Source organism: Somniosus microcephalus, chromosome 9 (genome assembly GCF_052327205.1).
Source record: "Somniosus microcephalus isolate GS21.2 chromosome 9, FLI_Smic_1.0, whole genome shotgun sequence".
NCBI lineage: Eukaryota > Metazoa > Chordata > Chondrichthyes > Squaliformes > Somniosidae > Somniosus > Somniosus microcephalus.
The window spans coordinates 202,529,747-202,557,232 of record NC_140995.1 but is presented as its reverse complement, the minus strand read 5'-3'; the positions used below and the strand labels follow the sequence as shown (position 1 = coordinate 202,557,232).

At 43.0% G+C, this 27,486-nt stretch overlaps 1 protein-coding gene across 3 annotated transcripts; it reads left to right on the top strand.

Annotated features, from left to right (window-relative positions):
* The first annotated feature begins 140 nt into the window (after window positions 1-140).
* Window positions 141-27,441, top strand: ostm1 (osteoclastogenesis associated transmembrane protein 1). 3 transcript variants are annotated; one of them, XM_085997768.1, is made up of 6 exons: window positions 143-532; window positions 7,401-7,515; window positions 11,969-12,066; window positions 20,096-20,221; window positions 22,153-22,318; window positions 23,443-27,441. In XM_085997768.1, the coding sequence occupies exons 1-6, from the start codon at window positions 227-229 to the stop codon at window positions 23,496-23,498; spliced, it is 867 nt and encodes a 288-aa protein (XP_085853894.1). In that variant the 5' UTR covers window positions 143-226; the 3' UTR covers window positions 23,499-27,441. The 3 variants fall into 3 exon arrangements, with proteins under 3 accessions (XP_085853893.1, XP_085853894.1, XP_085853892.1); XM_085997766.1 differs by having other exon boundaries at window positions 143-685; XM_085997767.1 differs by lacking the exon at window positions 20,096-20,221 and having other exon boundaries at window positions 141-685.
* The last annotated feature ends 45 nt before the right edge of the window (window positions 27,442-27,486 follow it).

Genomic DNA, 27,486 nt, shown 5'->3' with positions numbered 1-27,486 from the left:
GTGCGCAGGGTCACAAACAAGGGCTAGCGGCGACAGCGAGTGCGCAGGCGCACAAACAAGGGCAGCGGCGACAGCGAGTGTGCAACGGCCAGCAGCGACAGCGAGTGCGCAGGCGCACAAACAACGGCCAGCGGCGACAGCGAGTGCGCAGGCGTACAAACAACCGTCAGCGGCGACAGCGAGTACGCAGGCGCGGGAAGCGCATTCAGACAACAGCGCGCTGGAGATGGTTGGTGCCGGCCTCTTGAGCGGCATTTTACTGGGTCTGATGTGGGAGGGAGCGGTCGGCACCTCCTCGGGCGGTGGACTCCCGCTGGAAAGTACGGATTTCAGCAGGAACAACCACTACCACGACGACGTCTCACTGGAAGCCCAGGGCCCGGCGTGGTGGGACGGCATCGACGTCTACCGGGAGGATGGGCCGCTCTCCCGCAGGCTGCGGAGCGCCGCGGGCCCGTCCGATTGGGACAGCGCCCCCGCCTGGTGGATGTCTTCTGCGCTCGGCTGGTCGGAGCTGCTGGAGGAGCTGGCGGTGAGCGAAACCTGCCGGCGGCTGCTTCGGGAGTTCGGCGGGAGCAGCGCCGCTCTGGTGAACTGCGTGGCGAGGAACGCGCGGCCGGTGCGGATCTGCGAGAAATGCATCCCGCAGTTCCACAACTTCTGGGACACGTTCGCCAACATCTCAGTACGTGCAAAGGGAGCGAGTGTTTCATCGCCTCCAAATTCTACCACTGTTCCTCCTTCTAGCTGAATCTGTATTGCACTACATCCGCTGATGAATATTGCATGTATTTTTGTGTATCGTGTTTAACATCTTCGTGTTTTCAAGGAACGGAGTGTGTAGCCCTGCTTCGCTTTCCCTCAGCTCCCATCTACCCCAGTCTTGATGTGGATGGAGCCTTTCATTCAAGATGCAAATGTTCTTGAAACTGAGGATGAGCACAAGATAGTAAACATTCTGAATGATTACTTCCTTAAACTATTTGCAAGGGAAGACCTGAACAACATGTCCTCTCCAAAGAAAAGTACCAAGGCAAAATTCAGGACTTTAACATAAGGGCTTAAAACAATCAGACTCTCCAGTTATATGGTATTTATCCCAGCGTGTTGAGAGAGAGCAGTTAGGAGATTTGAGAGGCAGTAACAATTATTGATGTAATCGCTGGACACTGAGGAGCAACAAGTAGGTTGGAAATATGGTGCCCATATTCAAAAAGTGTAACAAAATAAACACACAACTACAGACCTATTAGTCTTAATTTCTCTGTGAGATCAAGGTACTGATTATCAGGATTAAATTTGAGGCCTGTATGTACAGCAACAACCTGGTAAATAACATTCAATATGGTTTTAGAGGGAAAAGATCCTGACTGACCAACTGTCTTGATTGTTTTGAGGAAGAATCTGCTGCTGAAACCCTCATCCATGCCTTTGTTACTCTTTACAATCTATATTAACGATTTGGATGACGGGACCGAGTGCAACATAATAAAGTTTGCCGACGATACAAAGATGGGAGGGAAAGCAGTGAGTGAGGAGCACATAAAAACCTGCAAAAGGACATAGACAGGCTAAGTGAGTGGGCAGAGATTTGGCAGATGGAATATAATATTGGAAAGTGTGAGGTTATGCACTTTGGCAGGAAAAAAATCAAAGAGCAAGTTATTATCTAAATGGAGAGAAACTGCAAAGTGCTACAGTACAAAGGGGTCTGGGGGTCCTGGTGCATGAAACACAAAAAGTTAGTATGCAGGTGCAGCAGGTGATCAGGAAGGCCAATGGAATCTTGGCTTTTATTGCAAGGGGGATGGAGTATAAAAACAGGGAGGTCTTGCTGCAGTTATACAGGGTATTGGTGAGGCCACACCTGGAATACTGCGTGCAGTTTTGGTTTCCGTATTTAAGAAAAGATATACTTGCTCTTGAGGCGGTTCAGAGAAGGTTCACTCGGTTGATTCCGGAGATGAGGGGGTTGACGTATGAGGAAAGGTTGAGTAGGTTGGGCCTCTACTCATTGGAATTCAGAAGAATGAGAGGCGATCTTATTGAAACCTATAAGATTGTGAGGGGGCTTGATCGGGTGGATGCGGTGAGGATGTTTCCACTGATGGGTGAGACTAGAACTAGGGGGCATAATCTTAGAATAAGGGGCTGCCCTTTCAAAACTGAGATGAGGAGAAACTTCTTCACTCAGAGGGTAGTGAATCTATGGAATTTGCTACCCCAAAGAGCTGTGGAAGCTGCGACATTAAATAAATTTAAAACGGAGATAGACAGTTTCCTAGCTGATAAGGGAATTAGGGGTTACGGGGAGAGGGCAGGGAAGTGGACGTGAGTCTAGATTTGGATCAGCCATGATTCTATTGAATGGCGGAGCAGGCCCAAGGGGCCGTATGGCCTACTTCTGCTCCTACTTCTTATGTTCTTATGTTACCTCTAGACTTGACTATTCCAACGCTCTCCAGGCCGGCCTCCCATCTTCCACCCTCCATAAACTTGAACTCATCCCGTTCACCCATCGCTCCTGGGCTTGCTGACCTACATTAGCTCTCGGTAGTTGAAGTGACACGCCAAGTCAACTGATGATGAGCACGAGATAGTAAACATTCAGAATGATGACTTCCTCAAAATATTTGCAAGCAGTATATTTGGAGAGGACCTGAACAACACGCCCTCTCCCAAAAAAAAAAGTACCAAGGCAAACTTCAGGACTTTGACATAAATGAGTCCTAGACAAGCTGAAAGGGCTTAAAACAAACAAAACCTCCGGTTATATAGTAATTATTATCCCAGAGTGTTGAGGGAGACCAGTGAGGAGATTCGTGAGACTGCCACAAGGCATGCGATAAAATTCCACATGAAAAATTGCGAATTGAATTCAAAGGTGTAGGGATTCAGGACTGACCGTGGGTATTGATAAGAAATTGGGCGATGGGTAGAGAACAACAGGTACTGGTTAGAGGGGTAATGTGGGGGTGCGGGGAGTACCGAGTCACGTGTCCGAAAGCTCATTATTAGGATCACCAGTGTTTTTAATTTATATTCAGAAATTCAATGCAAATCGTATTTACACTTGTACAAAACTAGGAGGGGTAGTGGAATTGAAACAGGCAGCCCAAAAATGACACGGGTGAATGGTAGATTAAATTTAATGTGGACTAGTGTAAACAACAACAACTTGCATTTATGTAGCGCCATTAATGTAAAGCATCTTAAGGCGCTTCACAGGAGCGTTATCAAACAAAATTTGACGCAGAGTCACTTAAAGAGATAATAGGACAAGCGACCAAAAGCTTGGTTAGAGGGGTAAGTTTTAAGGAGCGTTTTAAAGGAGGAGAGAGTGTCTTGGGGAGGGAAAGTACTGCACGTAGGAAGGAAATAATGGACAACATACGAAAGAAAAGAAACCCAGTCCCAAAGAGTTTTACAGTCAATGAATTATGTGTAGTCACTGTTGTCCTGTAGGCAAACGTGGCAGCCAATTTGCACACAGCAAGGTCCCACAAAGCGATGAAGAAAGAATAGAGACCTGAGCATTTAAGGCTGGAAAGGAGGTGATCTTATATAGTGGTATATAAAATAATAAATGGTATGAAATAGGTTAATCTGGAATATTACTTTAAATTGGTGGATTAAATTGTTGAAAATTAAATAGGCTAATTGAAGAGAAAATTGGATCCTAATTTAATGGAAATAACAACGGAAAATGCTGGAAAAACTCAGCAGGTCCGGCAACATCCGTGGAGAGAAATTTGAGTTGACGTTTCGGGTCGAAACCCTTCTTCAAAACTGGAAAGAAAAGAAAATAGATCGAAGGCAGGGCTGCGATCGGACAAAAGAAGTAGAAGAGACAATAAAAGGTGTTAAAAGCCAGACGAGATGGTAATAGGCTGAGATTAGGTGTGAAGTGTACTGGCAGGGCAAGAGATAGCTGCCAGGTGGGAGAGAGTGACAAAAGGAAGGGCGGGCGGGGGGGGGGAAACTGATTTCATATATAATAACTTCAACATTTGTTTTGTTTTCTTGTTTTTGAATTACAAAAGCACGTGTCGAGAATTCATGTCCCATTTCAGGTGCAGAAAGAATAGAAAATAGTGTGTCCTGAATGTAGGTGTGACCGGGCATGAGTTTGATGGCCATCTCTTTTTTTACATTCTGTTTTCTGCTTTCCCCTATGTTAGCTTCTCTGAACAGAAATTGAAAGGAGAGTACTGAATGCTTAGGAAGGATTACAATGCAGTAATTGAATCGAATAGTTGAGAGAAATTGGGAGTTGCGTGTATTTTCAAACGAGTGAAATCTGATGCCAGATAATACTCTAGGGTGCTTTTTGCTTTTAGATACTTGTACATCTCTTGCATATTAAATTTATCTGGTCAGTGTTTCTACTGATGGTGGGTGCCAGTATCGAGTTTTATTGTCAGTATTGTTTATTGTGATTGACCACTCTAAATGATTATTGAGTATTGGGTAATTCTGTAGCGGGTATCTGCAGTGATGAGCATTTGTGTGTACATCTAGCTCTCTATCCGGTGTCTTTTTTCAATATGAGCCTGCTTTATTACTATAATAAGTGACTTTCATAATTATTGCTGTTGTGTTCAGAGCATATTGATGTCCTGTATTGCAGAGTGGTCTGAAGTAGGTTCTATTTCTCCACACACACAGTTCCCAGTAACGTCTGCCTTGTTGAGGGATGGATCATCCCTGCAAGGAGGGGATGAGGGAAGAGTATGTTCCTGGGGTCAGTCAGCAGGATATATTGAAATGAAATCTTTTGTCATCCAACCCCCTCAAATTGTGCTACTGCTTTGGAAGGCCGCAAAGCTAAGTAACCTATCCATTAAATTTTCACTAAACTCGAGTGATTGCTGCTCGGGCAATTACCTACCACATGTTTGGGGAGTCTGACCTTTGGCGTATCTGTGGACCTTGTGGGAATTATTTATTAGGTGCTGCTTAGTCAGTCTTCATTGATCATTTTTAACTTGTACGTGACTTGTAGTGCATAAAATTGATTTTTTTTTTTAAAGCAAGTAATTGCTTTTGATAAATCCCTAGTTTAATTGCCCTCAGTAAATCCTTTAATTAGTTTACAAGAGCCAGAATCCTTTTCACATGTGGGCTTGCTGGGAATTGATGTGTTTGCCCATGATTCTGTACAAAGTCCATTCTGAAACATTTCTACTCTTCCCTTGGGACAATAACCTTGGGCTGAAACTGGTTACTTTGGTCATAGGTTTGCTTTGCTAGAGAGGAGAATTGGAGTTAAAGGAAGTCCCTGTTTTTATACATTATTTTCAGATGTTCACCTAGTTTCAGGCATAGTCTTGTTAGAATAACTTGTTGAGTTATAATCTGTCCAAGTAACCTTGGGGAGCTGCTGCAGTGCTTCCTGTAGATAGTACGTACTGCAGCCACAGTGTGCCGGTGGTGGAGGGGGTAGATACTGAGTTCAGAGGCAGGATTACTGAGCAAACAAACTGCTTTGTCTTGGCTGGTGTCAAGCTTCTTGAGTGTTGCAGCTGCACCCATCCAGGTGAGCGGTGAGCCTCTTCCCCGAGGTTGGACCAGACTCTTTGAAACTTTGGTGCCCAATTCAACCCTAAACTAAGCTTCCGACTCCATATTCTCTATCACAAAGACCGCCTACTTCCACCTCCATCGCCCGCGTTGGCCCATCTGCTGCTGAAACCCTTATCCATGCCGTTGTCACTTCCCGACTCAACTATTCCAATGTTCTCCTGGCCAGCCTCCAGAATTTCACCCTCTATAAACTTCAGCACACCCCAAACTCTGCTGCCTGTATTCTATCCTGCACCAGTCCCGCTGATCTATCGCCCCGTCCGCTCTGACCTACATTGGCCCCAATTTAAAATGCTCATTCCCTTCATTACCTCCCCCCTCCCTATCTCTGTAACCTCCAGCCCTACAACCCTCCCCCACATGGCCCCAGCCCCCCAACAAGAACTCTGCATTCCTCCAACTCTAGCAACTCACCATCCTTCGTCCCAACATTGATGGCAGAACCTTCACTGTCCAGGAAATCCACCCTAAACCTCCCTCTCCCTCCTTTAGGACCCTCCTTAAAACCCACCTCTTGGATGAAGCTTTTGGTCACCCCTCCTAATATCTCTTTTTTACTCTGGATTTTTGTCTGATTACACCACTGTGAAGTTCCTGGGAATATTTTTCTATGTTACAGGCCCAATATAAACTTGTGGTGCTGTTGGAGGTCTAGGAGAGAAAGGCTGGGCGTTTTCTTGTTGGAGATGGTCATTACCTGGCATTTGCATGGCGCAAGTGGCCCCTTACAATCCTGACCATCTTCCTCTGTGTCAGAATGACTCCAGCCTCTGATTTCACCACTTCCCCCCCCCCGCCCATGCACACGGTTTTGCTCAAGTTTCTTGGTGCTATACTCGGTTGAATGCTGTCTTGATGTCGATGTCACTTTGAAAATGATTGCTGAATGCACAGGGATTTCATGCAGCTCCATTTTCTTCACAAAGTTCTTACCAACAACAGCCCTGAATTTGGCAGTGCCTTGGGGCGTTTAACTGCATTAAAGGTGCTATATAAATGCAAGTTGCTGTAAAGTCAACAAGATGACACTGCTGAGGTTCAAAATGTCATCTAAGGAGGTGGGTTTTGCAGGTGCCTCTTGATGCAGAAACTATCATCTTCTTTGGCTGCGGATCCACTCATACAGCAATGGCACAAGTGCAGTTATTCCAGTACTATAGAACTACCTGCAATATTAAGCAGGGTGAATTTTATAGCATCAGGATGCTCAGACATTATAAGCCGTTCTACACTAAGTAGGGTGTGAGAGTCCCATTTCACAAGGACAGGAAGAAAGGCTTGAGGTCTTGCAGTGTACTCTGAAATGGGTTGTAGTTCTCCATATGGTATATACATTTAGCAACAACTGAAACTGTGTGACTGCCTCTGTTCAGTGGCAGTATGCAGTTAGTCAGGAAGCTGCTTGTGAAATTGGCAGGCCACCTCCAGGAATTCATGTATTGCAATAATTACAGCAAGTACATTTGCAGTTTCTGTAATGTAGACAAACCACATTGCTGGTGGTTCTGGAGTTTTAATGTTGCGTTGTGTGCTGCCGTTCATATTTCCACACATAAAAGCAGACTCATGCCAGAGCGCTTTCAGTGTTTACTGTGTATCCGCTACATGTTAAGTAGAGAATTCCTGTATTTCTACAGTACACAAAGAAATGACATGGCATTTGAATACTTGTGTTGCAAAACCTATTTTGGGTAGCTACACTCAATAGGTTTTGCCTTGTATTCACCCCATTATGTGCGTGACTCGCTGTCTATTCCATTGCTGTTGACCTTTTTTTCTTAATATTTTTCCAATTTTTGTCCTGCCCTTTCCAGAAAGATTCGGGCAACGTCAGCTGTTCAAAACAACTCTTGAGATCAGACCGTTTGCAAATAGTCCTGAAGATGTATAACTATCTGCAAAAACTTTGGACCGACTCCCAGTGTGATGGTATGTCTGCTTACTTTTAGTTAAACTATGCAAGATTGTTGGTTTGGTTTGAGATTCGTTGTGTTGATGATCTGTTCTAAATTTACAGCTATTTTGCACCATTTGTGCCTCTTTTTAAAAAAGAAAATGACATTTTGGTTTTGCTGTGCTTTCTGGTGCAAAAAGTTGCACAATGCTATATGGGGGCTGTGGTTTGAGGTTTTTTCCTCAGCTTTCTTTGTTTAATTGGGCTATCTACCCATGCATTTCCAAAATGTGACAACTCTGGCCTCAAAAGAATGGAAGCAGGCCAGAGTGGGGTTTAAGTGGGAGCCAGAAGTGCCAGTCACAAACGCTTCTTTACAATGAATCTTTCCTTCACCCTCTTTCAAGTCCCACGTTAATCCATCCATTACACTTGTATCAGACACTAAATTAGTTATGGTAAAGGATAGGTGTAGTAAAAAGCAAGCTGTCCTTTTTGATACTTCCCATTTAATTCCTTTCCAATGCTCCCTCCCTTTTATGTTAACCTTCCAATAAATGACAATTTTCAGACTGTGTGCTGGATAGTCTCTCGGGCTCATTGTCACCAATTGCTCCTGTAGCAGACCTCACGTGGCCTATGATCCGGGGATCCTGCTACCCAATACAGGTAGACTACCCTTTATCCGGACTTCCGAAAACCGAAACCCTCTAAAAACCAAAGGTTTTTTCGGTCAGCGTAAGTCGTGCGCACGACTTGACCAGAGTGGCGCACGACTTACAGGCCTAGCCGGATAAGGGATAGTGTAGCATTTTTCCGCACTTCTGAAAACCGAAATCGCTCAGCGTAAGTGTACCAGCCTTTATCCGCACATCCGAAACCAGAAAACCTCTGAAAGCCGAAAGTGGAGCAAAGCATGACTTCTGAAAACCGAAATGCGCACGACCACGACCCCCGCCGACCCCGACCCCCCCGCCGTACCCCACCCCCGCCGAACCCCACCCAGTTTCGGATAAGAGATAGTGTACCATCCTTTATCCGCACATCCGAAACCAGAAAACCTCTGAAAGCCGAAAGTGGCGCAAAGCTTGACCCACGCAGGTGTTATGCTGCTCTGTGTGATATTTGCTGCTCTCTTAGATATTTGCTGGCTTTTAACAATTTGTGAAAATGCTAAAAAGAGCTGCAGATACCCCAATGGGTAACAGTGAGAAGCAGAGAAGGAAGCATCGCTCATTATCGATATCGCAGAAAGTGGAGTTATTGCAGAAGCTTGATCGTGGTGTGTCTGTGCGACATCTTACTGAAGAATATGGTGTGGGAAGTACCACCGTATATGACTTAAAGAAACAGAAAGACAAGTTGTTGAAATTTTACACTGACAGTGATGACCATAAACTAATGAAAATTAGGAAAACATTGCATAGGGCAAAAAATGAAGATCTTGACCGTGTGCTGATTGAGTGGATTCGACAACGCAGAGGTGAACGTGTGCCACTGACTGGTTTGATGGTCATGAAGCAAGCTAGAATATACCATGAAGAACTGAACATTGAAGTTGAGTGTGAATATTCAGAAGGTTGGCTGCATAAATTTAAGAAGCGTCATGGTATAAGATATCTGAAAACCTGTGGTGAAAAAGCTTCTGCTGATCATGAAGCAGCTGAAAATTACATAGATGAGTTTGCAAAAATAATATCGGATGAAAACCTCGGTCCTGAACAAATTTACAATGCTGATGAAACAGCTCTGTTCTGGCGCTATGTTCCTAGAAAAACATTAGCAACGGCTGATGAGAGTGCACCAGCAGGTTTTAAGGATGCTAAGGACAGGTTGACTGTTCTTGGGTGTGCCAATGCTGCAGGCACACACAAGTTAAAGTTGGTAGTGATTGGAAAAAGCCAACATCCGAGATGTTTGAAAGGTGTATGCAATTTACCTGCGCATTATTATGCGAGCAGGAAAGCATGGGTAACCAGAGGAATATTTTCTCACTGGTTCAATAACCACTTCGTACCAGCGACACGAGCTCATTGCAGGCAAGTTGGACTGGAAGAAAACTGCAAAATTTTATTGTTCCTGGACAACTGCTCCGCACATCCCCCTCCTGAACTTCTTGTGAAAAGTTATGTTTTCGGCATTAACTTTCCCCCTAATGTGACATCTTTAATACAGCCTTGTGACCAAGGAATTTTACGCTCCATGAAGAGCAAGTATAAAGACGTTTTTTTGAACTCTATGCTTGATGCAATCAACAGAGGCGAAGGAATCCAAAGCTTCCTGAAAGAATTCAATGTTAAGGATGCCATTTATGCAGTTGCTAATGCTTGGAACGATGTTGACAAACCAACATTAACAAATGCTTGGCACAGACTTTGGCCTTCAACGATGTTTCATGAAGATGGACCTGCAGATGACGAGTTTGAAGGATTTCCTGTCAGTCAGGAGAAGATGATATCAAACCTCCTCACTTACGCCAAAGGTTTATCATCCGAAAGTGTAAATACGTTAGAGGAAGCTGACATCGAAGAAGTGCTGAACATTGACAATGATGCACCTGTTGTGAATTCACTGAGTGATGGGGAAATTGCTGAAATGGGGTTAAATAAAGACAAGCATGAGGACAGTAGTGATGATGATGATGACATTGAGAACACAGGTGAAAAACCCATAGACGATATGGTGACAATGTGTGATCAGTTAATTGCTGGCCTTGAAAAACGTGCATTTATCAGTGAGCAAGAGATTATGCAAGTTTACTCAATTAAAGAGAGACTGCTTAGACAGAAACCAATGTTAATGAGACAGATGACACTGGAAGAAGTCTTTAAAAAGGCCGTCTGTCGTAGTCATGCTTCATCACTTGAGAATCCTGTTCCTGGCCCATCTTCAGATGTCCAACTCCAACCTGATGACAACACTGATGTACCATCTTCTCCAAGATCCTCAAGCCAGATGTAATGTACCTTTATTGCATGTTTATGTACAGGTATTTAGCTTAGTTTGTACCTGTACATGTTTGAAGTTTTACTGAATGTTTTCCTTACAAATAAACTGTACTACAGTATTTATCCCTGTAACTACAGTATTTATAGTCGTTATTTTCGGATAAGGGATAGTGTATCCTTTATCCGCACTCCCGAAAACCGAATTACCTCTGAAAACCGAAGTGTTTTCGCGCACCTTCCGAAATCCGAAATTTTCCTAAAACCGAAACACGGCTGGTCCCGAGGTTTTCGGATAAAGGATAGTCTACCTGTATCTGGTTTAAACAATAGCCTGGACCTGGAGATCGTAACCAAGAACCCTTGCCCTACATACTAGTACTTACATTTTCACAAGTCCCTCAATGTGCGTTCTCTCTTTACGGAAGGTGAATTGAAAGACATTCTATCAATTTGAGGCACAACTTCAAACCAGCACCTGGATTATTTTGTATAAAATACCTGAGTAAGCAGGATACAGCTTTGACTGAGAACAATTTCATGTTCTCAGTTATGGAAAAATAATAAAAATGCCAATTTACTATCTCTTTAGGCATATACCCATTTTTCTAGCCAAACTATTCTAAAACTGGATTCGACTTTATGCTGCTTGCTAAGGCAGAGCTCACCCTCCATCAGCCACTGAGACCCACCTCCCACCTGCCAAGTCAAAATCACCTCCCGTCTTCACTTTTCAATCAGACTCTGAAAATGACTGCCACATTTTAAGTTTTTAAATCTTTTAAAAGGTAGAGCCATATGAACAGCTGAGATAAGAACTCCACCTGTTGGCTGGGAAGGGTGGAGCAGTCAGAGATGCATTAAGCATCACAGGCAGCGGAGACATACAGCTCCATCTGAGATGGGAGCGGCACACAGTACATATAGAAAGACAACTGCAGAATGCAAATTCTTCCGCATACACTGAATTGTGTCTCTTGTTTGATCAAACAATAAGGGGCACTTAGTATTTTGCAGACTGTAGCCTGGGTTTACAATGAAATACAATATTATGAATGTAGGGTTGCTAATTTTGACAAATTACCTGTGAATTTCATACTGATCTAATAAGTACTGCAGTGAGCTCTTAAAGTAGCATTTAGCAGCCAGAGGAGTGCTGCACTATGATCAAGGAGAAGCAGTGGGAGTCTGTTGGTGGAGCTTATGGAGTTTCTCTAGTGTGACAGTTGCTGAAGTATTTTTCTTGAAACTGCGCCCTATTTAATAATCTGGTAGCAAGTGCTAATAATTTTAGTTTAACTTTTTTACTTTTTGTGACACTAAACTGTCGTATTCAAGTTCGAAGTTGGGGAAAGCTTTGATTCGGGATTATTTTACAGCCTGAGCGTCGCTTTATTTTTATATACATTTTTGCCATGGTTTTTAGATGTCCTGTAAGTATTGAATGTTTAAAATATTTCTGCAGTTGTAACTCTAGGTAGAACACCACTAGCAACTTGTATCTTTTATTTACTAACCTACTGTTTTTTTCCCCCTTCAACAGCCTGTTTAAATAGTAACAGAACAGTACCATCAATGGACACTGTAATCTTTAAGAAGATGCTGAATGATTCTCTGAATTGTTTTGAACAATACTCTTCGGTAACTTGCATATCAAACACTCTTTGCTCTGCTTGTATCTATAGGGTTTGGTAATGACGTAAACCCACTTAACAATAAATGCATAAGCTTTCTAAAAAAAAAATCAAATACATTTTTGTTTTCCTGGGCCCGATATCACTAACTCACCTCTAATAACAATCAGCTTGCCTACACTCCTTCTGAGACCAAGGTTTTGCAACTAGTACATAGACATTGCAGCACCCAGGCCTAGTGTTTTCTTCAGCCTGCTCTTCCACTGCATTTCCAGACCTGTTCTCTTTCCCCCCGCCCCCACTGCTGTGTATATGCATTTATTGGAAGCTTTCTGGTGCCACTCTGTAGCGTGTTAGCTGCTTGTTAGAGCTGCTATTGAGAGTTCTGTTTTTCCACTGCCAAGACTGGACCATAGATCACAGGCTTGTGGCAAACTAACCTGCAAGGAGAAAGGTGTACTGCCTGTGAAAGTAAAGAGCATCCAGAGAAGGGGGTGAAAGAAAAATATTTATAAATTTGCAATAGAGCAACAATGCATCTATCCTCCTATTCCAGAAAATAAAACTAGATGATAAAAAGCTAAGGACCGCTCATGTCTTGTATTTGGTATTTAAATTTGCGAGATTATGTACACTTTAATGGAACAGCTTTTAGAAAATACTTGTGCTGTTTGTGTTGATGCCAAATGCAATCCATGTCATTAAAAATCCATTTTATTCAGCAGAGTGAAGTGGAGGTTGGCACTAAAATATTCATAAGCTGATTATAATGTATTTGTCCCAGCATGCAGGGGAGGAGTGATCTTGTATAGTGCAAAACATTTAGGATAGGATTTCTCCTTAGTTACAGAAAGAAAGGAAACAAAATGATCCAAAATGGGCACCGATGTAATTGGGAGCCATTGTTTGATGGGCTTGTTGAATAACTGAGCATCTATGGTGTGACTGCTGAAAGCAATGGGTCACTTAATTACAGAAAAATGCAGCACAAGGACTGTTGGAAGTAGTAGGACTTACACAAGATAATTATGGATGAGGAAGGCCATTTGGCCCATCTTAATTCAGCCACGTAGAGAGATCCTGACAAGTTCCCCCTGCGTCCCTATGTTCTGCTGCAGTTTAATTTAAAATATATATACCCTTAACAATCTTGTATAGCTTTATAAGATCACCTCTCTGACACCTCCTTTCCAGGCTGAAAAGCCCAAGTCTGTCCAGTCTCTTCCATTCTTTGTGTGTGCATGTTTAGTTTTTAGAGAGATTGAGTAGATTGGGCCTATACCCTCGAGTTTAGAAGAATGAGAGGTGATCTCATTGAAACATATAAGATTCTGAGGGGGATTGACAGGGTAGATGCTGAGAGGTTGTTTCCCCTGGCTGGAGAGTTTAGAACTAGGGGGCATAGTCTCAGGATAAGGGGTCGGCCATTTAAGACTGAGATGAGGAGGAAGTTCTTCACTCAGTGGGTTGTGAATCTTTGCAAATCTCTACTCCAGAGAGCTGTGGATGCTGAATCATTGAGTATATTCAAGGCTGAGATCAATAGATTTTTGGACTCTAGCGGAATCAAAGGCTATGGGGATAGGGCGGGAAAGTGGAGTTGAGACGGAAGAGCAGGCTCGAGGGGCTGTATGGCCTACTCCTGCTCCTATTTCTTATGTTCTTCAGTTCTTTTATCCCTCTTTGTAGCACTTTATAGTTGTCTGCATTAAATTTCATGTAATTGTTTGACCCACTTACATATTTTATCCAACCCACTCTGATTTCTAGGCTGTGTTTTCTGATTCCACTTCCCTCCTTGTTTGGTGCTATTTGTAAATGTGACCACTTTGCATTGAGTTTTTGAACCCAGGTCACTTATGTAAATTAGAAACAGTACAAGTCCTGGAACCAAGTCCTGAGGCACCTCACTCAGTATTCCTCCTTCCTTCCACTCCTGCAATTCTGACATAATTCCTCTATCCTGAATACTTGTAACTGAGATTAATTAATATTCTTTTGTCTGGAGCTTTGTCAAAAGGTTTTTGGAAGTTGAAGTAAACCAGGTCATAAGGAGTGAGCCTTTGGCTTTGTGATAGCATTCCTGCCTCTTGAGTCAGAAGGTACAGGGTTCGAACCCTGCTCCAGACAGTCCCGGCTCTGAATTCCGGGTTGACATCCAGCGGGATGCTCGTGTCCAGTGGGTGTAGGTGTCTGCCCCCCTCACCGACTGGATTGAGATAGCCCATAAAACCCTCTAGCCATATGAGACTGCCACTCTTGGCTGCACTAAAGTTGGCTATGGATATGGAGGGAGTGTTCACATCGTGGCCTGTCGGGCTGTTGATCAGCTTGCGAATCTTTCCACTACTTCATGCTATTCTCAAATGGAAGAGTGTAAAGATACTAAAACAACAACAACTAGGTCATGGGGCTTACTACATTCCACTTGAGTTGTCACTTAAATAAGTCCAGGAGGTTGATCAGCAGGATGTTCCCCTTTTGAATCTATGCTGACTGCTGTTAACTAGGTTACTGGCATACAGATGATCTTCAAGTTCACTCCTGATAATCACTTCCATTATTTTGCATAGAATGGAAGTAAGATTAATGGGTCTGTAGCTTCCCATATCTGTTTTCACCATTTCTCAATATGTGCAATCTACTGGTACACCTCCAATGTCCATTGACTCCCTCATAATGATTGTCTGTGTCTCTGATGTCCTCCTTAGTCTCATCACTCTGGGATAAAGCCCGTTAAAAGGAGGTGGTGCAGCCTGGGGATTTATTTGTTTTGAGAGGCTGCTTAGCCTGTCAAGGATTTCCAGCTCATTTGTAGTGAAGTCATCATTCTACTTGGGACATCTTTATTTAGGGAGGACATAGTAACAGGTTCAGGCAGGAGAGAACATTCAGTCCATATAGCCCACCTGTCCAAATATTCCCTGGTGCATTTCTAATAAAGCTGAATCCCATTTGTTGATGAGAACCTGTCCAGTCCTTGAAACTCATTAAGGTTTTTGTTTCCACCACCCATGTCCGTATTCTGTTCCACATACGTAACACCTTTTTAGTAAGCAATTTCCTTTCGCATTTTCTATTTTCTATTCTTAATGTGTTAATATGACTCCTTGTGCTTAAATTCTTTACACAGCAGTAAAGCTTGCCTGGATCTAATTTGTGTAAATTTTAAACACTTTTATCATATGCACTTTCCGTCTTCTCTTTTCAAGAGAGAAAAGACCCAGGGTAATCAGTCTTTCCTCAAAAGTCATTCCCTTGACTTCTGGGATCAACAGCGTAGCCCTTCTGTGTTGTTCTCCAATGACTGAATATCCTTTATGAAATAGGGAGACCAAAACTACACCCAGTACTGCAGACACACTGGGTCAAGAAGCAGCCATGTATTATATCTACTAACTCTGACTCCACCACTTGGATTTTCAGTTTAGACTAGGTTGATTGAAGTATCTTATTAAAATAACTTTCCTGTTCTCCCATATCCTTTCTATCTTGTCAAAGAGCAAATTGTCATCCTCCTTATTCTGACCAAGTGGTCAATAGCATACCTCTAATATTAGCTTGAATTTTTTAGTATTCAAGATGTCTAACTGGACTAGCTTCAACAGGATTAACTTCTTTAACCTCCCTGGTGTTCCTGACACAGGGCTACACCACCTTGCACACTTTGTCTTTTCTAAACACACTCTATATCTCTAAATGTTATTATTTTCCATTATTGGGATTTAGCCATGATTCTGATATTCCCACTACGTCGTAATTCCCTACTACCACAACAAACTCCGGTCAGTCATAGAGTCATAGAGTTTTACAGCACAGAAAGAGGCCCTTCGGCCCATCGTGTCTGCGCCGCCCATCCCTCCCTGTCCAGTCTAATCCCATTTTCCAGCATTTGGTCCATAGCCTTGTATGCAATGGCATTTCAAGTGCTCATCCAAATGCTTCTTGAATGTTGTGAGGGTTCCTGCCTCTACCACCCTTTCAGGCAGTGAGTTCCAGCTTCCAGCCACCCTCTGGGTGAAAAAGTTCCTCCTCAAATCCCCCCTAAATCTCCTGCCCCTTACCCTGAATCTGTGCCCCCTTGTTATTGACCCCCCTACTAAGGGGAAAAGTTCCTCTTTATCTACCCTATCTATGCCCCTCATCATTTTGTACACCTCAATCAGGTCCCCCCTCAGCCTTCTTTGCTCCAAGGAAAACAACCCCAGCCTGTCCAGTCTCTCTTCATAGCTGAGGCGCTCCATCCCAGGTAACATCCTGGTGAATCTTCTCTGCACCCTCTCCAAAGCAATCACATCCTTCCTATAGTGAGGCGACCAGAACTGCACACAGTACTCCAGCTGTGGCCTCACCAGCGTTTTGTACAGCTCCATCATAACCTCCCTGCTCTTGCCTTCATTAGCAGAGGCATAGAATATAAGTATCCCATAAGCCTTTTTAACCACCTTATCTACCTGTTCCGCTGCCTTCAGGGAATTATGTACATGTACACCAAGGTCCCTCTGACCCTCTGTACTTCCTAGGGTCCTACCACTCATTGTGTATTCCCTTGCCTTATTTGTCCATCCAAAATGCATCACCTCGCACTTTTCCGGGTTAAATTCCATTTGCCACTTTTCCGCCCATCTGACCAACCCGTTAATATTGTCCTGCAGCCTGAGGCTTTCCTCCTCGCAATTTACCACCCCACCAATTTTCGTGTCATCCGCGAACTTACTGATCATACCCTTTACATTCTCATCCAAATCATTAATGTAGATCACAAACAGCAAGGGACCCAGCACCGATCCCTGAGGTACCCCACTGGACACAGGCTTCCAGTCACAAAAGCAACCTTCGACCATCACCCTCTGCCTCCTGCCACTCAGCCAGTTTAGGATCCAACGCGCCAAGGCCCCCTGGATCCCATGGGCTCTTACCTTCTTGACCAGTCTCCTATGCGGGACCTTGTCAAAAGCTTTACTGAAGTCCATGTAAACCACATCCACAGCATTTCCCTCATCCACACACCTAGTCACCCCCTCGAAAAATTCAATCAGATTGGTCAGACATGATTTACCCTTGACAAAGCCATGCTGACTATCCCCGATTAATCCTTGCCTCTCCAAGTGGAGACTAATTTTGTCCCTCAGAATTTTTTCCAATAATTTCCCTACCACAGATGTTAGGCTCACTGGCCTGTAATTCCCTGGTTTATCCCTGCTACCCTTCTTGAATAATGGTACTACATTAGCTGTTCTCCAGTCCTCTGGTACATCCCCTGTGGCCAGAGAGGTTCTGAAAATTTGTGTCAGAGCCCCTGCAATCTCCTCCTTTGCCTCACACAACAGCCTGGGATACATCTCGTCCGGGCCTGGGGATTTATCCACTTTTTGGCCTGCTAAAACCGCTAGTACCTCCTCCCTCTCGATGCTAATATGTTCAAGTATGTCACAGTCCCCTTGCCCGACTTCTATATCTACATCGTCTTTCTCCATAGTGAACACTGAGGCAAAAAATTCATTTAAAACCCCACCTACTTCATCTGGCTCTACACACAGCTTGCCACTTTGGTCCCTAATGGGCCCTACCCTTTCCCTGGTTATCCTCTTGCCCTTAATATACTTATAAAACATCTTAGGATTTTCCTTTATTTTGCTCGCCAGTGTTATTTCATGGCCCCTCCTCGCCCTCCTAATTTCCTTTTTAAGTATGCCCCTGCACCTCCTATACTCCTCTAGGGCTTCCACCGTCTTTTGTAACTGCCAAAAGCCCCCCTTTTTTTCCTAATGCATTTTTGTATAGCCTTTGTCATCCAAGGTTCCCTTTGCTTGTTGGTCCCACCCTTGACCTTTACAGGAACATGTTGGTGTTGTACTCTCTCTATTTCCCTTCTGAAAGCCTCCCACTGTTTTGATGTGGATTTTCCTATAAGTAGCTGCTCCCAGTCCACTTTTGCCAGATCCTGTCTTATCTTATTAAAATCGGCCTTCCCCCAATTTAGAACCCTGATTTCCGGGCCGTCTTTGTCTTTTTCCATGACCACCTTAAATCTCACCGAATTGTGGTCACTATCGCCAAAATGCTCTCCTACAGACACTTCCACCACCTGCCCGGCTACATTCCCTAGAATTAGGTCCAGTACCGCCCCCTCTCTTGTAGGACTTTCTACATGTTGGCTCAAAAAGCTTTCCTGGATGCACTTTAAGAATTCTGCTCCCTCCAAGCCTTTCACCCTCTGACTATCCCAATTTATATTGGGGAAGTTGAAATCCCCCACTATTACTACCCTATTATTTTCACACTTTTCTGATATCTGCCTGCATATCTGTTCCTCTATCTCCCCCTGACTGTTTGGGGGCCTATAGTACACTCCCAGCAAGGTGCTTGACCCCTTTTTGTTTTTAAGTTCTACCCATATGGCCTCATTAGAGGAACCCGCTAATATATCATCCCTCCTTACAGCAGTAATAGACTCCTTAATTAATATTGCAACACCCCCTCCCCTTTTACACCCCCCTCTGTCTCGCCTGAAGATTCTATACCCCGGAATATTTAGCTGCCAGTCCTGACCCTCCCTCAACCATGTCTCCGTGATAGCAACAATATCGTACTCCCATGTGTTCAACAACAACTTCAGTTCATCCACCTTATTTGCAAGACTCCTTGCATTAAAATAAATGCCTTCCAGCCCTGCCATATTCCCTTTTGCCTTCACATCTTTGCTCTGCCTTCCCTGCTGACTTGTTTTTTCCTCCTTATTTGGCTGTACATCACCCCCTACTATAGCTCCACTCTGTATCCCATCCCCCTGCCGAATTAGTTTAAAACCCCCCCCCAGCAGTGCTAGCAAACCTCCCCGCAAGGATATTGGTTCCCCTCTGGTTCAGGTGTAAACCGTCCGACTTGTACAAGTCCCACCTTTCCCAGAAGCAGACCCAGTGATCCAGGAAACTAAAGCCCTCCCTCCTGCACCATCCCTTTAGCCACGCATTCATCTGTTCTATCCTCCTATTCCTATACTCACTAGCACGTGGCACCGGGAGTAATCCAGAGATTACAACCTTTGAGGTCCTGCTCCTTAATCTTGCCCCTAGCTCCCTAAATTCTTGCTGCAGGACCTCATCCCTCTTTTTACCTATGTCATTGGTACCAATGTGGACCACGACCTCTGGCTGTTCACCCTCCCCCTCCAGAATGCCCTGCAGCCGCTCAGTGACATCCTTGACCCTGGCACCAGGGAGGCAACAAACCATCCTGGATTCACGTCTACGGCCACAGAAACGCCTATCTGTTCCCCTTACTATAGAATCCCCTACGACTATTGCTCTCCCACTCTTTTTCCTCCCCTCCTGGGCAGCAGGAGCGCCCCCAGTGCCAGGAAGCTGGCTGCTGCTGCTTTCCCCTGGTGAGTCATTCCCCCCAACAGTATCCAAAACGGTATACTTGTTTGAGAGGGGAATGGTCACAGGGGTTTCCTGCACTACCTGCCTACTTCTATTGCTCCGCCTGGTGGTCACCCATTTCCTTTCTTCCTGTGCAGCCCTTCCCTGCGGTGTGACCAACTCACTAAACGTGCTATCCACGAACTTCTCAGCCTCGTGAATGCTCCACAACCCATCCACCCGCAGCTCCAGCTCCTCAATGCGGCCTGCTAATAGCTGCAGATGGATGCATTTCCTGCACACGTAGTCACCAGGGGCAGTGCCCCTGAATTCCCACATGGAGCAGGAGGAGCACATCACGGGGCTGGGCTCTCCTGGCATGACTTTCCCCTTAATTAATTTAAATTAATTTACTATCCTGGCATCTTATTTCTAATGCTTCTACCATTTAGGTATAAACATCTTATTTGTCTCCTCTCCCGTTTCCCAGTGTCTGCTTATTCCTGACCTCCGGTTCATGTGAGCCCATACCTCCATGTTTACTACCATCTACCCTATGATCTGTCTCCTCTGAGATCATGTTATTGTAAGTGTGCATGTGTGGTGACTTGGTGGGCTAACCTGTTGTGCCACAGAGTGGAATTCAATGATTTTCATTTTTATATTTTGTAGGGACATCCAGATCATGGCAACCATTCTGATCTTTGCATTAAGTGTAAAGGTTCTTACAATAATTTGACTGTATGGTACAATAGAATGGGGGAAAAACAGACCCTGTGCATAGACATCATCGATGCAGTAAGTACATTGAGAACTATGTAATACCCATCCTCTCGGCAGTGCTGCCAACTCTCAGTAACAATCTAATTCTAAACCTATGCTGATGTAAAGGGGCATTCAGTATATTTAAAGTGGTTCTTGGTCTTGATCTGTTTTTCAGCAAGTTGGAACTGTAGCTGAACAAATATGTCCTCACATGTGCTGAATTGTTAAAACAAACACATAACTCTGCTAATTTTTCAGATTGTGACTATTGAGTTATTCTCAAAATACCATAACTCTCTTAAAATAGACTAGTTGGATAAACTAACATTGTGTTTTTGCTCATGTAACTTGAGCAAAGTCCCTGGTGCCTGAATATGTAGATAGGGGTATTTTTCCCACCAAATCTCTTCTACCCCCCCTCCCCTCACATTGATGTTCATTCATATACAGGCAGGCTTGATCTACAGCCACACTGACTTGAATTGCCACTCGACTGTAAGGTGCTCTTATGCTGCACTTTAGTTATCAGCTGCTGTCGTGAAGTCTGCTGCAGCTAGGAGTTACATCCACATAAATTTTAGGTTAAGTTTATTTTAGGTCCAATGGTGCAGAAGACCTGCTTTTCACTGTTCTCATTGGAGTTGGGGAACGCATTGCTGACGTGACAGCAGCACATTTAAGTGGTGACTTCATGACTGATTGTAACATCATGGTGCTACTGCTCCATGAATGTGTGCCGGCCAAAATATCACAGCCAGTCCTGCACATGTGTGGAATGGTGGGCACAGTGCAGTCAATGTACAGGAAAACGGTTGAATATTAAAATGATCCTAGAGTGGCTAAGTTGCCACGCTTCCCTGAGACCTGCGCTGCAACAGCTATAAAATGAATCGTATCAGAAACATTGCCTGCAGAGCCAGTGTCTCTTTTGCATTGAACTGAGGTATCACTTATTTAATTTCAGGCACGATGACTGGAACTCACTTTTGGGTTATGCTGTTGCCTTTATGTATTGAAAGTGATCCTTTAGTTCTCGCATCCTTTGGTCAAAATGTTGGGATGCTGCATTCAGGCTGGCAAACAGTCAGTTCTGCTTTAAAGTCCAACTCACTCAAAAACTTTACTTTCTAATCAGCTTTAGAAAGCTATAAAAACCTTCCAAATAAAAGGAATATGTATTATACATTTTAAAGGTCTCCGTTAAATTTGTCAGTTGATGGCACTGTTGCCTCTGGGTCAGATGGTTGTAGGTTAAAGATTGATATTCCAGTACAGTTCTAAAGAAGTGTTGCATATTGAATTTGTTCTCTGGATGTTCTCTGGGCACACAGGCAACACTGCATTTATTGTCTGCCCCTAGTTACTCTAACGATTAAGTGGCTTACTAGACCACCTCAGTGGACATTTAAGAGTCAACCAAATAGTGCAGGATTAGTCACATGAACCAGACTGGGTAAGGGTGACCGTTCCCCTCCAAAGGACATTAACAGATTGGGTTTTTACGACGACTCAACAGCTTTTCATGGTCTGGTGCTAGCCGACATTGTTGGATGTGCAGTCCACTTGATAAGATCTAAAACCAAGATCCTGTCCGTCTGTTCTGGGAATTCAAATGGACATTAAAGATCCCGTCACACCATACAAAGAGTTGGGAGTTCTCCCCAGTGTCCGGAACAACATTCCTCCCTCAATCAGTACTACCAAAAAAAAATTCAGTCTAACTGGTCATTTTTCTCATTGCCAGCTCATAATGGATGTCGCATTTGCCTACATAAGAAATTACTGCACTTCAAAAGTGATCATTTGTATCTGTGGAATTTTTGAGTCATTTTGACATGAGACATTTTATGAATGCAATTATCATTAAGTACTTTGAAAAACTACCCATACGGCCACTTACCAAATTGATTTTAGACCCAAAAGTTTGACGCCCTCGTATGTTCTTTTGTGTTTGGTACTTTCAGATGAACTTGACGCGGCAGCTGTGGAGCAAAACCTATAACTGCACTGTCCCCTGCAGTGACACTATTCCAGTCATTGCAGTGTCAACGTTTATCCTTTTCCTACCTGTCATCTTCTACCTCAGTAGCTTCCTTCACTCTGAGCAGAAGAAATGGAAGCTTATAGAGCGTAAGTACCCGGTGTTCTTGCTGCACTTTTAGAATTGGGCCAATAAATGAGATACTATGAACTTGATAGTTATCAGCAGAAGCTAACTACCAAATGTTTACTTATCTAGAGTATTTGACTAAGTGGAGTTCACACAGAAACATTGTCTTCTCCATTTCCTATCCAAGAATGGAGGTCATATCTGGTTCTGCCAATACGGTTTGTGTGAACCTTCACAAATAGAGAAAGCCCCTTTCTAAACACCAAATTCTCAGGTGTCATCAGAAAGGTGCAGCCCAGCTATATCTTTTTTAAGACTGAGGTTAAGGCATTGAATGGCCCTGACTTTGATGGCAAAGTTATAATGTAAATGAGATGGTGCTGTTGCTCCTGTGGATCAGGGAGTCACCTCTGAGGCAGCAGCACAGCCAATGATGAATATTGCTGGCAGACCTTCCTACAGCAAAGGAACTCGGGCAGCCAGATGTTGCTGCCAGTACTGTGAAATCTACTCTAATATAAGTAGATCAGGTTGCACAGCAATGGATATCCCAACATATGACCCACACGTTGATTTGGCCTGTTGATACAGATACAGAGTACCAAAAGTGAGAAAAAGCGTTCCAATCTCCACTACCACTATCTCCAGCAGAGCACAAAAGTCACCAAAATACAATAGGTTTTCCAAAATAAGGCCAGGTGTCAACCTTTTTGTTACTTGTGCTGTTGTCAACGTATAACATTCTTAGAGGGCTTGATGGGGTAGATTCTGAGAGGCTGCTTCCCCTGGCTGGAGAGTCTAGAACTAGGGTTCATAGTCTCAGGATAAGGGGTCGGCCATTTACGACTGAGATGAGGAAACATTTCTTTACTCGGAGGGCGGTGAATCTTTGGAATTCTCTACCTCGGGGTTGTGGATGCTTAGTCGTTGAGTATATTCAAGACTCAGATCGATAAGATTTTTGGACACTAGGAATCGAGGGATATGGGGATACGGTGGGAAAGTGGAATTGATGTAGAAGTTCAGCCATGATCTTATTGAATGGCGGAGCAGGCTCGAGGGGCCATATGGCCTACTCCTGCTCCTATTTCTTGTTATTTAAAATAACTAGCTGCATTAATTTTTATTTTACATTCATTTGTAGCTAAGCGCTTGAGGCCTTGCAGCAGTACAGCACATATTGAAGACCGACCTTGCTGAACGTCTCAATATATTAATAAAAATATTGACCAGGATCATCATGTGGTGCAGAGATCAAAAGATGAGGAAATGTTGCATCAATAAGTATGTGGTCTTTGCACAATGCATCTTTACACCTTGTACTTTAATCACCCATCAGTATTTAAGAAACTACGTCTACTGAAAATCTGCACATTGGAGACATGTTCAGATCATTTTTTATGCTTGAACTGTAGATCTTGTCCATACTAGGTAGTATGTGTGCAAGTGAATTGCTTCAGGTTGAATTCAAGCCAGATCAGGACTACTAAAACTATTCACTTCTCCAGCCTATTATGATGGTGAATTCTTTTATTTTTGCCTCTGCAATAAGTTTAATTCTGCTATTAAGGAAAAATTCAAGCTTGAACCTGGTTCTGTTGAACTGTCCCAAATTTGGGTGGACCCCAACAACAACTTCAGATTTAATGTCCATCCCTACTGTTTACATGTTAAAATAAAAGTCACTGCATTGAGAGAATTGCAAACTTTTAAAATTGAAAACTATTTGGATTTTTTTTTTGTTGACTAATTGCTAACTTCAAAATGGAGCTTTGTGAAACAGCTGAATCCAAGCACACTGGATGTTGTCCCAGGAATGATTTTTTCTTTTCCTGGTTTGATGCCGCCTTTATATTTTAACCCTGCCTGATTTCAGATGATGCACTAATTTTGCAAAAAGTGGTAGTACTGTAGTTTCCTGTGTAACGCCTTTTTTAAGGTAGCATTTAGATTGCTGATTGTTAAATTACTAAAATAAAAATAACAGTGTACAGTAATCAGGTTTTTAAGAATGTAAACAATATGGTAAAGGTAGATTCAGAAAATTTCTTGAAATGAAACCAAGAAGTAGGACAATAGTTTAAACAAATGAACAACAAATTTAGGATTGGTGACCAAGATGTCCTTCACACAAAGAATGATAAACTCATGGCATGGACTTCCAGTTAGCGTTGGCTACAAAATCCCTGGAATCCTTTGAGAAACAATTGAATGCTGTGATGGAGGAGATTGGAGGAGGACCTCTATGGAAGGCTTGGTGTGGATGCATCAAATGGCTTTCCTTGTCTGTATTTACCTTGTGTTCTTGCAATCAGTGCTGGTCTGAAAAATATATTTCTAAAATTGTAAGATCTATCGTGAGCTTACATTGGGGACTCATTAAGTTTGTTTCTATTTTCTATATTTGTGGTTTTGGGATCACTATTTTAGGTGAGAATGAAGCATTCCATTAACATTTTGTGTTCACCTGCTGACTTGTAAATGACGTGAGGTTTGTGTGTGTCTTCTCCCCACCACCCCCCCCGCCGAAGTTATTTAAATAATCTTTATCATGTAAACTTTATTTTGGTTAAAACTTATTGATGTATTGAAGCAGACCTATACAGTACATTTTCAATTGAAGTGTTTGGGTAATGTCATCCGAGTATGGCTTTTTCTGGATCTTTCACTTTTTTCCTTCTGTAAACAGTAAATGCATACAGGTTGGTCTGATGTTTCATAATGGGGCTATGTTCACAAAGACAACCATAGTGCTTAAATAAAAACCAAGTGCTGGGAATGCTGGTCGGATCAGCTTTTTTCTCTGTCAGATACTCACCTGACTTTGTGTTAATTTCTGACTCTTTCAAATTTATTTCTGAAATTGCAGCACAAAAGGAGGCTGTTCAGCCCACCAGGCTTGTGCCGGTGGTGTTGGCTCTTCAACCAGAGCTGTCCAATCCCAATATACAACATGGCCCATTTTAAGCATCCAGCTTGTGTGTGGGTCCACAAATCCTATTAGTGAATGTCTAAACTATAGATAATTATGTAACTAACATTTGAAGACTACAGATATCTTTAGAAGATGATTACATGTATATCCTTGCTCTATAAACTGATATTTTGTTTATGGAGTATTTTAACACTTGAGTAAACAAGTTTTATATAGGATTTGTTCACAAAATTAAGCACTAATGGCTATAGAGCACAGTGTTGTTCAGGCTAATCTGTTGCAATATCATTAGATGACTTGGTGGATTTATTTTATGTTCTTGGGGCAGCCAGATAAATACCATGAAGACAAATGTCTGAGGACATTGTCCCAGCTGGTTGCTAATTGCCTATAAAGTCCCTGAGAATTTGTACAGGCTGCCAGAGCTTTTCTCTTGCCTAATCCAATTTACAGGAAACTTTGGTTTATCCGGAGGTTAACTGTCCGGAATGCTTGAGCCACTGGCAAAAATCAGGAGCCGTTTCGTTAATTTTTTTTTATTTTCATTGCTTTTTTTTCACCAGTCAGGCTCTGCAAGGTCTCGCTGAAGCTGTTGCTAAGCTACAGAGACGCTTGCAAGGTACGGCTGACTGTTTAGAAGCAAGCAACAGGGTTTGTTGCCAGATACGGAGCTCAAAATCTCCGTATGTTTCAACATTAGCACTGGTTTGTCCGGCAGTTTTGATGGGACGGCAACAGCTTGGTCCCGTCGGTGCCGGATAGCACAAAGTTTCCTGTATCAACAACCCTGGTTCATCAAATGCTGGTCACTTCTTCTGCATATAGTTTCAGGTGATGACTGTCAGAGAGCTCCCAGATATACAGATCTCCTAATTCTATGCATTTTTTGAATGATTGAATAATATTTAGGTGAAATCGCCGCAGCTCTTGCCTTTCTGATGGTTGAGTTTAAATGCTATCAATTAATAAATGAGAAGTCAAGTGGGCTGTATAACAGGCCTGCATTCCTCCATGCCCAATGCTCCAATATGTGTGATCTGTGCTGGGAGCACAAAAGTGGAGAATCGCCCTTTATAGAGTATGGGAATAATGTCTTATTTTATGAATGGGATAGTGTTACACATAAATTGTTTGTTGGAATTATAACCTGACATGGGCTTGGAGAAAGCCCAGTGAGACTTGGGTATGATGAGACACTAAACAAACTTGTTACATTTCCTAGTGGTGATTTGATTGAGATGTATAAAATAAATAATGGATTTGACATAGTAAATAGGAAACAACTTTTCCCTTTAGAAGGGAATGGAAATAAAGAAGTGGTAGGCATAATCTTGGAATTTCAACTAAAATGGTTTAAAATGAATTCAGGAAATATTGTTCCACACACGGGGCCATGAGAATGTGTAATGCTCTGCTCCAACAGCCATATGGCAAATCAATTGAAGTGTTTACAAGGGAGCTGGATACTTATTTACAAAGTAAGGATGTTGGGAGATTTGGTCAAAGGGTGATTAAGGATAGAACTGGCCTATTACTACTCCTGTGTTCTAATGCAATTTAGCACTAGTATTCAACTGTTTTAAAAATGGGAAGTTCCCTATCTAATGTGTCAAATCGCTCAATCAAATCTCCCCCCCCCACCCCTGGCTTAATTTCACTCTACTGCACCTGGAGACAATTTCCTAGATCTGACGCCCCTTTTTGTGCTTCAGCCCTGAGATGCCTGTGATTTACAATTGGCCTCTCTAATTTACCTTTGACCAGTGGAAGTCCTGTACCCTTTGTATTGTGAGTACAGTAAACTCTTTAGTATCCGGCACCTACGGGATCGGGATGGTGCCGGTTGATGAAAAATTCCGGATAACAGAGGTAGGCAATTTTTAACACGCACAAAATAAAAACCACTGACTAACTCGGCCACCGCGGGAAACTCGGACTTGGAAAAACGAAAAATGGATGGAATTGGCAAGATTACCGGTTATCTATTTTGCCGGTTATTAAAGAATTCCGGATGATGAAGTGCCATTTAAACAAGAGTTTACTATACTCATGGTGGTGATCTGGTACCTTATGTAAATGTACAAGTGCCTCAGTTATTCTGGTGCCTGTTACAACACACTGTGTAGTTGTGTTGTGGTACAGTGTGTTCTGCTATAATAGTACAGCCATCCTCATACTTCAATAAAGTGTCATTGATGAACAAAGCTACATTTTGTTTGTGTGTGTGTGTGTGTATAATCTGAGTTAAAAGCC